This window comes from Pungitius pungitius, chromosome 6 (assembly GCF_949316345.1).
Source record: "Pungitius pungitius chromosome 6, fPunPun2.1, whole genome shotgun sequence".
NCBI lineage: Eukaryota > Metazoa > Chordata > Actinopteri > Perciformes > Gasterosteidae > Pungitius > Pungitius pungitius.
In genome coordinates, this window is record NC_084905.1 from 10,585,196 (window position 1) to 10,597,730 (window position 12,535).

General features: G+C 38.1%; 1 protein-coding gene across 2 annotated transcripts; it reads left to right on the forward strand.

Annotated features, from left to right (window-relative positions):
• Positions 1 to 5,430: 5,430 nt before the first annotated feature.
• On the forward strand, positions 5,431 to 10,423 carry LOC134131248 (uncharacterized). Of its 2 annotated transcripts, XM_062563028.1 has the most exons (7): positions 5,431 to 7,224; positions 7,593 to 7,940; positions 8,012 to 8,210; positions 8,478 to 8,701; positions 8,977 to 9,124; positions 9,227 to 9,336; positions 9,666 to 10,423. In XM_062563028.1, the coding sequence occupies exons 2-7, from the start codon at positions 7,683 to 7,685 to the stop codon at positions 9,972 to 9,974; spliced, it is 1,248 nt and encodes a 415-aa protein (XP_062419012.1). In that variant the 5' UTR covers positions 5,431 to 7,224; positions 7,593 to 7,682; the 3' UTR covers positions 9,975 to 10,423. The 2 variants fall into 2 exon arrangements, with proteins under 2 accessions (XP_062419012.1, XP_062419011.1); XM_062563027.1 differs by having other exon boundaries at positions 5,431 to 7,940.
• The last annotated feature ends 2,112 nt before the right edge of the window (positions 10,424 to 12,535 follow it).

Here is a 12,535-nt window from a genome sequence, read left to right on the forward strand (position 1 = left end):
AGGAGGAAACAGCTAAAACGGACTGTAATTAAGAATGCATTAGCTTACACTGTTTCTATCAAGCCAATTACCTTGTTTCATCATTATCATTATGGTATGAAGGATTAGGTTCAGTTTTAGAACCTGATTCACTCAACAACGTTTTGACCATTTTTGTTACAGTCAAAGCTTTTGCAGAAGGAGAAAACAGCTAAAACAGACTGTAAGAGGAATGCTTTAGCTTACACTGTGTCTATCAAGCAAAAAACCTTGTTTCATCATTATCATTATGGGATGAAGGATTAGGTTCAGTTTTAGAACCTGATTCACTCAACAACGTTTTGACCATTATTGTTACTGTCAATGCTTTTGCAGAAGGAGAAAACAGCTAAAACAGACTGTATGAAGAATGCTTTAAAATTTACACTGTTTCTTATAGGCAAATTGCCTTTTTCCTCATCATCATGGTATGAAGGATTAGGTAAAGTTTTAGAACCTGATTCACTCAACAACGTTTTGACGATTTTTGTTACTGTCAAAGCTTTTGCAGAAGGAGGAAACAGCTAAAACGGACTCTATTGAAGAATGCATTAGCTTACACTGTGTCTATCAAGCCAATTCTTTTTTCATCATTATCATTATGGTATGAAGGATTTGGTTTAGATTTAGAACCTGATTCACTTAACACACTGAAAAAACTGATTTTTAAGAAAGTAAAAAAGCCTTGCATCTAGATTTTCTTTCTTATTATTAGTCTAAAAAGAATAAGAATCTTGCCAAGCATTTTTCACATCAGAAAAATTGTCTTATTTTGATGAAATATATCTTAATTTTTCTTAATAAGATTTACCAACTAATATCAAGTTAAATTTAACTAGGTGTGGACATATTTTGCTAAATATTCCAGCAATACGATTATCGTCCTTATTTTAAGATTGAGACCACTTCCACAACTTCTCAATTTAAGAATCTTAGGAAATGACAGCAATTTATTTCAAACATGAAAGTATGCAGTTTGATTAAGAACAATTGTATTCAACAGCCAAATACAGCCAAAAACATAAAATGTCTAACTTTTCAAGTATATCTGAGCAACAGCTGTTGTAATGACAGAATAACAGTGCCTTTTACAATGCATCAGATGAGGCTTTGTGCAGCTCAATCACATCCCTGAGGTAATATTTCATTGGGACATAGACTATATCCTTGTGAGTAAAGCTGTAATATGGAGTGAAATCTACAAGGTTATCAACAGATACAAGCTCCGTTGCTTGCGCTAAGTTTGGGATCTCGATTTGATATGCCATATAATCTCTATCATAACAAATGGTGTTGTACGGCATGAACTCAAAACAGTACAATGATGAATTGATCACATAGATATTTCTTAAAAGTCCAAATTCGGGCAGATCAGAATTAACATCACACACAAATAATGACTTTTCCCGTATGTATTTGTTGCCATTTAGATTAATCCATTTTACAGACACAGCATGGTTAACCTCATCATTTCCAAGGAAGGCTCTTGTTTTTTCTTTTAAGTATGACATGTTTGTTATTTCTGATTTTGGTCCCAATGTGCAATCATTTGAAAAAATGGGGTGTTCAGAACTACTTACATTCTGACAACATTCATACATTTGATTATGCCTTATTAAGGATTTGCAAACATTTTTAAAGTTTAGTTTTGAAGCCCACTGTTTAAAAAAGCAATGCTTTGATTCAAATCTCATGCACATATGACGAACCATTGGTCCCAGTTGCTTAATCTGAGATGGCACATGAATCAAATAATGTTGCTTTGGAGTGATGTTGTTATCTGGGAAAAGGTTCTTCATGTGTTTTAGGTGCTGTTCAATAAGTGATTTTAATGTGTTGATAGTCTGTACACTAATAACAGGAGCAAACAAAATATGAACTATCTCTATCAGCTCAAGAATGACTGTGTGGTACTCACTACCTTTTACTGCATCAATTAAAAATGGCAGAATTTTAAGAAGAACAAGCATTTGGCCCGAGGACTGCTTTAATTTATTGTCATTGGATGCTAATGTGCTGTAGCTTATAGGGCTTGGTTTATCTCTGACATCATGTGGAGAATAGGGAAATGCAAGTAATGCACCATTGAAAATATCCAAGTCAAGTTGCCCTAAAAGTACTAAGTGTTTCATCACACACTTTATTTCTAATGGGGCAATGCCTTCCAGTATTACGTGCATGATGTCTTGTGGTGTTTGTTGGATCAAGTTAAAAGCCGGGAATTCTACTAGTTTACTCCTTCTGTTGATCCCAAATGTAGTTTTTAAACTGTTTCTAAGACACTCCGTATTGGCCTTCTCAATATCACTACACTGCCGCATATGTCTCTCTATTGTTCTTTCTTCAAAGTAATCCTCATCAAAATACAATTGCATGTCCTCAAATGTACATTCACATTGCCTACATTTCTTGAAAGCAAAACCAACACCTTCTTTAAAACCACAAAGCTCATGCTGAGCTAAAGTGTCCCCACAAATCGAAAATAATGCTCCATATATTTCACGTTCACCATTCCCAATTTGAATTCTAACACCTTCATAAAGCCTTACCAGGTCCTCTTGAAGCCGTCCCAAAATTGCATCAACTCCACATTCAGACAGTTGGCTCTTCCTTGCAATGGCGAGTAGGCGAATCGAAGCCAGTTTTGATCGATATTTTGGATTAATGTTTCCAAGTGTATAGTAAAACATTACCAACTTATTCTTGGAAGCATGAGACCCAAGCGGATTGCAAAGTTCAATGTCATCAGAGTAAAGGATTATTTGTAAGGCAGAGGGCCGGGCAGAAAATAAGGGGTGTGATTTCACGAATTCACCATCTGTAATGTCATACAAATAGCCACTTCTGTATTTCTGTGGCTCATCTATCATTGACAGGACTTTTGGATGGGACAATAATTGTTCCAGACTTTTGATCAGAGGAACATAGTGAAAACATTTGGGTCTGGTAGAGAGGACTCTTTTTGCTCCTTTTTTAAGAAAGCAAGCAGTATACCCAACAATAACTTCCTCTGACTCTACAAAATGGAAATGATCCTTAATCACACAGTCCTGCCTGTACGTTGTTGAAACAGAGGCAAACGGATCTTCCAACTGGTCAAATACTGCCAGAGCCTCCTTTTCAAGTTCACTTCCCTGATGTTGATGGAATACTCTTTGTAGCCGACTCCTCAGATTGGTCACCAACAAAGCTTGGTACTGTTGCATTGCTGCCACAACATCATTCACACCAGTCTGAAAAACAGGGCCAAAAGGACAGATGCAAATTACATTACATCAGAATAGTCCAATGTAAAACATTTTCATTTTGTACTAGCCTTTAGGGCCAGATATTGCACCACCCTTTCAATGAGCAATTTTAGAGGAACGTAAACTACAATATTTATTTTTTAAAAAGGGGAAACAATTCACTCATCAATTGAATGATGGGGCAATTAAACATAATGCCAAATACATGTCTAATTTAATATGCAAAATCTAATTTGTGTTGGGCAAAAGAAAATGCACATGTTTAAAAAATAAAACATTACAGAGATGTCCGTTGTATTACAGTAAAAAGAAGCTGCAAAGGGAACAGACTAAATGCACAGCAAAACTGAAAAAATTATCAATGCAGATGAACTACCCTTGAGAGAGGCTATAATTAATTTTGAGAGGTAAGCTTTATAGCAAGAGCACTCCAGGCTTTGACAGTTGATAGACAAATGTAAATATTATTTAATGATCAGATTTGAGATTGCAGAGGATCACCAAAGACTAAATTATGTTAATGTTGCATGCGGACAGACCTGCGAAAGATGGTGTCTTTCTCTTGCACTCAACACAATAGCAGTAGCTTGTCTGGTCAGAATGTCCTGGCAGGAGGCATCCTTAAAAAAGAACAGTCAAATCAGATGCGTCTAATATGTTCAAGCATCTTTTGGTCAAATGTGTGAGGAAATGAACCTGCTATAATCGCAGTATTGGCAGATTGTATGGGAGCAGGGGGCTGCTAGGGCCAACTACAGTTCAAGATCAAATATGAACTACTGACCATGACCAACAACAATATACCCAGAAAAATCAAATGACAAGAAGATACATGGAGCATTAGAAAAGATTGTTATTGTGTGCTAAAGAAAAATATTTACATGCATACCTCAGATTGGTGTGATTTAGAGGGGCCATCTGCAGGCTCACTTGGCAAATCTGGTATGTTCAAAGCTGTTTGTATAGTACAGTCACATGTCTGGGACATAGTAGGGTGCCGTGGAGAGGTGAGTTTGCTGTTGTCAAAGCCAGAGTACAATGACACTGAATTGTCAAAAGCCCCAAAATGCTCGCCGATGACAGGATCAGGACAGGGTTGCTCTCTGTTCTCCACCATTGCATCCTCCGTTGGTCGCTCTACGTTATCCACCACATTTTCTGCTGGACTCTCTCGGTTTTCCACCATTGCATTAGTTGGCCTGTATTTGTGGACATGAAAATATTAGAAGAGCAGGGGCCCAAACTTATAAAAGTCTTTGTGCATCAAAATACTTTTGCTACATTAGAATAATGAAAGGTATCGGTTTTAAAAATAACTGAGGAAAGGGTTGGATCAAACATTACAACAACTCACATCATATATGCCCATAGCCTACTGCAACTTTGACATCATGCATTTAAGGCAGTATTTCAAAAACATTGGTAAATCATTAGTTCCGGTGTTCTGTCGATCTATGCTGCCTTGTCGAAAAATGCTACCGTAGCGCAAATCGATGGTAGGGTCTATCGAGTCGCGCTTCCCTATCAAAATAATGAATTATTATGTGTTCCCATTTCGAATTGTGCAGGCAGGCTGAATCCCATAGAGGCATAACTCTAACAGTATTGACATCATATGCTTATTTGACAATATTTTGATACTTTATTGAATATTTCAGTGGTGGCGTATTCTGATAGACAAATATACCCTATCAAATAATGCTCCCCCAACACAATCATTATATATTGCACCACTACTCACTCCATGTGCACTGTCAGGAGATAAGGAGCATATTTTGATATTCTATTAATGTATATTTATTGAATATTTCAGTGTTTTTACCGCATGTCCGACCTGCTAGGTTGCATAGATTTATGGGCGGGGAATCAGACCACAATTGTGCATGCGCAGAACCGATAGGTAGCATAGATCGACAGAACACCGGAAATAACCTTGCTCTTTTTCAGTGTTAAGTGCAATATATTATAGCACTTAACGTTAAAACATCCACGAGTCAAACTTGTAAAGCATTCCCCGTATGCTGGCACGCCTTTGGGGCGGCATTGAATCATTATTAAATTAAAATTACATATTATTGAGCAATGCGCGCCTCACCAATTGAAAACCGCTCACTTAAGTAACGCATAGTGATTTACCTATATGCCCACACGTTGTTAGTGTTTAAATCCATCGCTGATGTGCGGTCCAGTCTCGAGGTGTCCATCCTTCTTCCTCCCCTTGAGTTTTCTTCGAATATGATACCAAAGTGAGTTGTAGACACGATATTCTTTGCTACAACCATCGATTCCACAAACGACACGGAAATCTGGACTACGACTATGAGCCGAATTGATATGACTCAATAAAGATTTGAGGGTTAGACCCACAAAAACAAAGCAGATAACGCAACGCCAAATCATGATTTTCTAGTTTAGCTAGCTAAGCTAGCTGGCTTGTTGACGCAGATAAACAACCCTGTTCCCACTTCCCAAACACGCACAGGTCTGGGTAACGCCAAAGCGTAGCGTCCCCTTGGGGCGACCTGTTTGATTTATCACATATACTCATCAAGGGAAAGTGTCTATAAATATGTGTCTCATAAGAGCAGCAACCAGTCATTAATCAATGATCTCATACATTGGGCTTAATATTGATTATATTTTAGTAAAAATAATTTTTATTAGGAAAACGGGGCAAACTTAAGCTGTTTCGGCCGACCGCACCCCTGGCCCTACCCTGAAAATGGTATATTCCAAATGTGGTCGCGCCATTGTGTAGAGAATTGGGCGCGCAGCGTTTAACGGCAGTCTTTGGATTTCCAATGCAGCTACATTTTGTTTGCTGCAGGAGTTTTAGGAATTGCGGTTGAGCTAATGGATCAACTGGACGAGGTTGCACTTGCTACACTAAGAGGTAAGATATATTAAATCATCTTTTCCTAAAACTCGTTTTTATTTTTGAACCTACCTTGCTATGTTGGCCTGTGTGCTAAAACCCATGTTAGCTAGCTAGCATGGCTGAAGATATTCTTATTAGGGATGGCCCGATACCATTTTTTTTCCAAACCGATACGAGTATGTGTATTTACATTTGTGTACTTGCCGGTACCGATACTTTCGGTAACATAGTGCGCGCTGGCTGTCACCCGGCGGGCCGCGAGTTTCACGTATGTGAAAAGCACTTGCGGGCCACATAAAATGACTTGGCGGGCCGGATTTGGCTGTGAGTTTGACACATGTGTTTTAAACTATCAATCTGATTAATTTCGAGATGCATTTTTTTACAATAAGATGCGTTATCTGGAGCGAGGGGCGCCCGCTCATTTAAATCCGCTCGAACCAACTTTCGGTGGAGCGACGCGGTGCACCGGCGAGGGGGAAGAGCCACCTGGGACACGGCAGGAAACGGCTGCACCCGGCGTGCGGAGGGTCCGGGCCGGCCTGATTATTTAAAATCTTTCACATCGTCCGGCGCTCGTCCAGGATGCGCTTAAGCACCTGTTCACACGTAACCCCCCCCCCTAAAAACATTTTCTCATCGAATCTACACGATTCATGTAGGTCACCTATTTTGTTTTCAAAACGGCGATTGAGCCCAAACCGCCGCATTTCAACTCAAAATAGGTAATGTACGTGAATCGTGTAGATACGGTACAGGTGTCTTAACGGTCGTTATCTACCGGACCGAATAGCAACTCTGATATTAATATAGCTTTAATAAATATACCATATATAAAAACATTTTTGTGTTAGCACTGGGAAAATGTTGACTGGAGCAAAATCAAATCAAATTTGCCCATAATTGAAAAGCTCAGTATTCAGTATCTTGGCACTAACTGTATATTTTTCTATAGCTGCCAGGATTGGTGAAGACTTACTGCCTTCCCTCTCTCGAGATGAAATCAACGATCTGTTTCCTGGTCCTGAAAACTTTCACAGGCGGCGGGCAATATGGCTTGCTGTAAATAAAGATAAAAAGGTCAGTTCTATGTTATGCACATTAATTTAAGCTATGATCAAATGTAGTATGGCCTACAGTGCATCCAAGTGCGTCCATACATCTATGTGACACCATCAATTTATGAATCTTTTCATTTTAAAATGTATTAGCCAAAACGTTTAGTCAGTTTAACAATAGTGTAAGTCCTTCAGCTTGATCTTTGTTTTTTCAGGGCTTTTGCAGAAATAAGTACATAGATTTGCTGTTATATAACAGTTTAGTGCTATTGCACAAGGGTGTCGTTGGGCTTTACATTTTGGATGGGCCAAAGAGCAAAACTAATTGTGTGGTAATATATTATGACAGAAAGTTATCCTATGAAATATCTAAATGTAAATGTATTTTAGGTGGAGACTGCTGCGGAACTACCACTGCCATCAGTGACTGGAGGCAGTAGTCTTTCACAAGAAGAGCCCAAAATTTCTAAGTTTGTGGTTATGTCCAGCCCGGAATTCATAGTTTACACAGACAGTGAACTTGAACAGGTGCGACGTGCCTACTTTGAGCAGAAACGGATGGGGACTGAGAACATTGTGGAGTTATCTAAGGAGCTCTTCTGCCGGCTCATAAGAAACACCATGTGTAATATGATCGCAATTGCAAGAGCTACAGAAGATGCCAGATATCCCACCAAACCAGAGGTCAATGCCATGGCAAAGCGGTTGGTGGAGTATTATCCGATGGTACAACACTGGGTATGTATTTTTTTATCTCCCCTTTTGATTGTGAAAACATTGTCTGAATGTTTACTGTTTTTACCTGGCAGGAGTATGTTGCCAAAAAGCTCATGAAGAGGCTTTCAAATGTAAAAAGCCCAAAGAAGGCTGTTCCTCCTGCAAAGAAACAACGGCAGGAAATCGAGGAAATGACAACGAGTGACTACGACGGGGATTCGAGTGCTTCTACGGTCATTCTTCAGCAGTCCCCAGTCAGAGCCAGCACCCCAGTTCAACACCTGAATAACAGTTATGAGTCTATATCTTTAACTTAATACACTTGTTGTGATGCATTTTAATTTTGAGATGTGTGGGAGAGATTGCTATGCTAAATCTACCAACAAAAGAAAATATAGTCCATGGGAAATGCAATTGCCTTGCAAAAGTATTAGTCAATCTTTTGACTTTTGTCATCCCAGGACTGAGTCCTGTTACCTGCTATCGTCTTCCTACTTAATTAAGAAATCTAATGTTGCTTTTTCCCTCTAACCCCACCCTCTATTTTTATTCTTTCAGGTGGTTCGGGCGACGTCCTAGACAGCCAGAAAACCCAGGCAAGGCACTACACGACACTGCAACAGATGTGCCGGTCCAACAAGCCAAACAAAGCTTCAGTAACCCATTTGCTGAACTTGGAGTTTGAGTCAAGAAGACTCTTCATAACCTCTGACACTCTAAAGGAGCAAGACCGACCCAGCAAGATTCTGGAGGCCTATTCTTGTTTCAAAGACTTGGATCATGTAAGTAAATCCCGTCGTATCAAGTTTCTACCTTTTTGTATAGCTTTCGATACAGATTTGGGGCCATAAGGGGCCTTTTAAAATAACAATTTCTTATGTTCACCACCACACAGCAAATTACAATGTATATAAAACCATTCTTATTTTTTCATATGTAGTGTCTCAACTGTGCACTGGAAAAGCAGTTGATTTTATTTCTTATTGTACATTTGTATAGTCACAATAAAGGGCATTATGTTATAACCATTGGGTTTTGTTTTGTTAATGTCTTTCAGGTCTTAGATGAGTTGCAAAGGATAATACAGCCAAACAATGCCCACTACGTCTCAGAAATGAGGAATAGATGGAACGACTTTTTTTCAAAGGTCCAATTTTATGGGGTGATGAAAAAAGTGATGAAGCCCCCTAAAACATTGGATGGAGGTGAGATCACTGTATACCTTGATTTGTCCACGTATATATTTCTGAGATCTCATGATGAGTGGTTATTCACACTGCCTTGTGTTGTGCTTTCTGTCAAAAAAGTGGAACATGCCACTGCTGTTTTCAGAGCCCTGCCACTGCTCTTTCCATCCAGCACTTTGCCACCGAAGAAGCTAGGCGCATGCAGCGACGCGGTTTTCCATGTCCTTACGGTGAGACTTGAAGTATATAATTTCAGTTACTCATGCACACCATGTTAGGGCTGCTTGATTATGGAAAAAAAAAACATGATTATTTTGGTCATTATTGAAATCACAATTATTCAACATAGAAAATATCCGTTTTGACAAACAGCTACAAGTTGGACAACCATAATTCGCCTTTAATGTCCTTGCTCATTTTACTAACAACAACAAAAATACAAAAAGGAACATTACTATGTGTTTTCATGTTGGTTTTGAGCGATATGCACTTATCTGTTTAGTCCAGGAGCAGGTTTGTGTTACTTGTGATTTCCTAAACTTCTGCTCTTGTCATCTAGGCTTCAGAGAACCCAGACACGTACTTGAGCAAGCGGCCCGTGGCTTGTCCAGTTATGCTCGTCTGTGGGGATAACTGCATGATTGCAATTGGAAACACACCAGTGACCACCTTTGACAGGAAGAAGTTTGATGAAGGCCTCCTTTACCTTTTGGGGTATTATTATTGTCTGCACCTCACTTATCCAAAGTTCATTTCCACCATGCTCTCAGTATTGCAAACTGAGGTTCTCCAGGACTCCCTGCATGACCAAGATTCAACTGCTTCCTACAAAAAAGCCATTGCCGAGTGGAGGGCCTTCATTGAGTGATTGACTATCTCCAACATTTCTTTTCAGTTTGAGAGTCAGACTCGTTAGCCGCGTTTGTTGATGTCATTGGACGTCCTTTAATGAGTAAGTGCATTACTCTGAGAAAATTGTTTCTGTTCGAGGAAAAATATGTTGCTGTCAGTATTCCAGCTGAAACGTTTTATTTTTATTCTAACTGAAAATATGCAGGTATTCCAGCCTCAGAACAAAGTACTTGGTATTGGTGTGATGGTCCTGGACTCAGTGAGGGGATTGATGGATGCAACACATGTTGTTGAGTGAGAAAGAACTGCATTAAAGAAGTAAATGCTAAAACAAGATGCTTCTGTTGACTTAATTTGAGACTATCGAACTTGGTTTCATTGTGCTGTTTTAATATATTGTCATAAACTTTTTTTTGGCAAGTTATTAACCTTACTTCAAGGTATTATTTCTTAAAGTCAGCTAAAATAAATTAACAAAAGGCTTATTTTAAGATTTTTGCTACTTATTTGAAGATATACATTCTAATGGTCAGCTAATTTAGAGCCTAAATTCCTCATTTTGAGTTACTCTGTCTCAAATAAATTGCTTGTATTAAGCTGAGTGCTTAAATTCTAGACACATTAAGATTTTTCAGTGGCTAGACTTTTTTTCTAGTTTTAAGAATTCTAACATAGTCAAATTGTCTAACCCCATTGGCAGATTTTTTTGCTCAATACAAGATCCTTTGACTAGATTTAGGAATATTTGGCTTATTTCTAGAGTGGCCTTTTTTGCAGTGCAACGTTTTGACCATTATTGTTACTGTCAATGCTTTTGCAGGAGGAGGAAACAGCTAAAACGGACTGTAATTAAGAATGCATTAGCTTACACTGTTTCTATCAAGCAAAAAACCTTGTTTCATCATTATCATTATGGGATGAAGGATTAGGTTCAGTTTTAGAACCTGATTCACTCAACAACGTTTTGACGATTTTTGTTACTGTCAATGCTTTTGCAGAAGGAGAAAACAGCTAAAACAGACTGTATGAAGAATGCTTTAAAATTTACACTGTTTCTTATAGGCAAATTGCCTTTTTCCTCATCATCATGGTATGAAGGATTAGGTAAAGTTTTAGAACCTGATTCACTCAACAACGTTTTGACGATTTTTGTTACTGTCAAAGCTTTTGCAGAAGGAGGAAACAGCTAAAACGGACTCTATTGAAGAATGCATTAGCTTACACTGTGTGTATCAAGCCAATTCTTTTTTCATCATTATCATTATGGTATGAAGGATTTGGTTTAGATTTAGAACCTGATTCACTTAACAACGTTTTGACCATTATTGTTACTGTCAATGCTTTTGCAGGAGGAGGAAACAGCTAAAACGGACTGTAATTAAGAATGCATTAGCTTACACTGTTTCTATCAAGCAAAAAACCTTGTTTCATCATTATCATTATGGGATGAAGGATTAGGTTCAGTTTTAGAACCTGATTCACTCAACAACGTTTTGACGATTTTTGTTACTTTCAAAGCTTTTGCAGAAGGAGGAAACAGCTAAAACGGACTGTAATTAAGAATGCATTAGCTTACACTGTTTCTATTAAGCAAAAAACCTTGTTTCATCATTATCATTATGGGATGAAGGATTAGGTTCAGTTTTAGAACTTGATTCACTCAACAACGTTTTGACCATTATTGTTACTGTCAATGCTTTTGTAGAAGGAGTAAACAGCTAAAACGTTCTGTAAGAGGAATGATTTTCTTTTACACTGTTTCTTATAGGCAAATTACCTTTTTTCCTCATCATTTTGGTATGAAGGATTAGGATAGTTTTAGAACCTTATTCACTCAACAACGTTTTGACGATTTTTGTTACTTTCAAAGCTTTTGCAGAAGGAGGAAACAGCTAAAACGGACTCTAATGAAGAATGCATTAGCTTACACTGTTTCTATCAAGCAAAAAACCTTGTTTCATCATTATCATTATGGGATGAGGAATAGGTTCAGTTTTAGAACTTGATTCACTCAACTACGTTTTGACGATTTTTGTTACTTTCAAAGCTTTAGCAGAAGGAGAAAACAGCTAAAACAGACTGTAAGAGGAATGCTTTAGCTTACACTGTGTCTATCAAGCAAAAAACCTTGTTTCATCATTATCATTATGGGATGAAGGATTAGGTTCAGTTTTAGAACCTGATTCACTCAACAACGTTTTGACCATTATTGTTACTGTCAATGCTTTTGCAGAAGGAGAAAACAGCTAAAACGGACTGTAATTAAGAATGCATTAGCTTACACTGTTTCTATCAAGCCAATTACCTTGTTTCATCATTATCATTATGGTATGAAGGATTAGGTTCAGTTTTAGAACCTGATTCACTCAACAACGTTTTGACGATTTTTGTTACTTTCAAAGCTTTTGCAGAAGGAGGAAACAGCTAAAACGGACTGTAATTAAGAATGCATTAGCTTACACTGTTTCTATCAAGCCAATTACCTTGTTTCATCATTATCATTATGGTATGAAGGATTAGGTTCAGTTTTAGAACCTGATTCACTCAACAACGTTTTGACCATTTTTGTTACAGTCA

What these genes read in the sequence shown, in the direction of transcription:
- LOC134131248 (XM_062563027.1), top strand. Translation starts at nt 7,683, where the DNA reads ATGTCCAGCCCGGAATTCATAGTTTACACAGACAGTGAACTTGAACAG. An exon ending in CCCTAAAACATTGGATGGAG is followed by an intron (nt 9,125 to 9,226) that starts GTGAGATCACTG and finishes CTGTCAAAAAAG; the next exon opens with TGGAACATGCCACTGCTGTT. An exon ending in CGGTTTTCCATGTCCTTACG is followed by an intron (nt 9,337 to 9,665) that starts GTGAGACTTGAA and finishes CTTGTCATCTAG; the next exon opens with GCTTCAGAGAACCCAGACAC.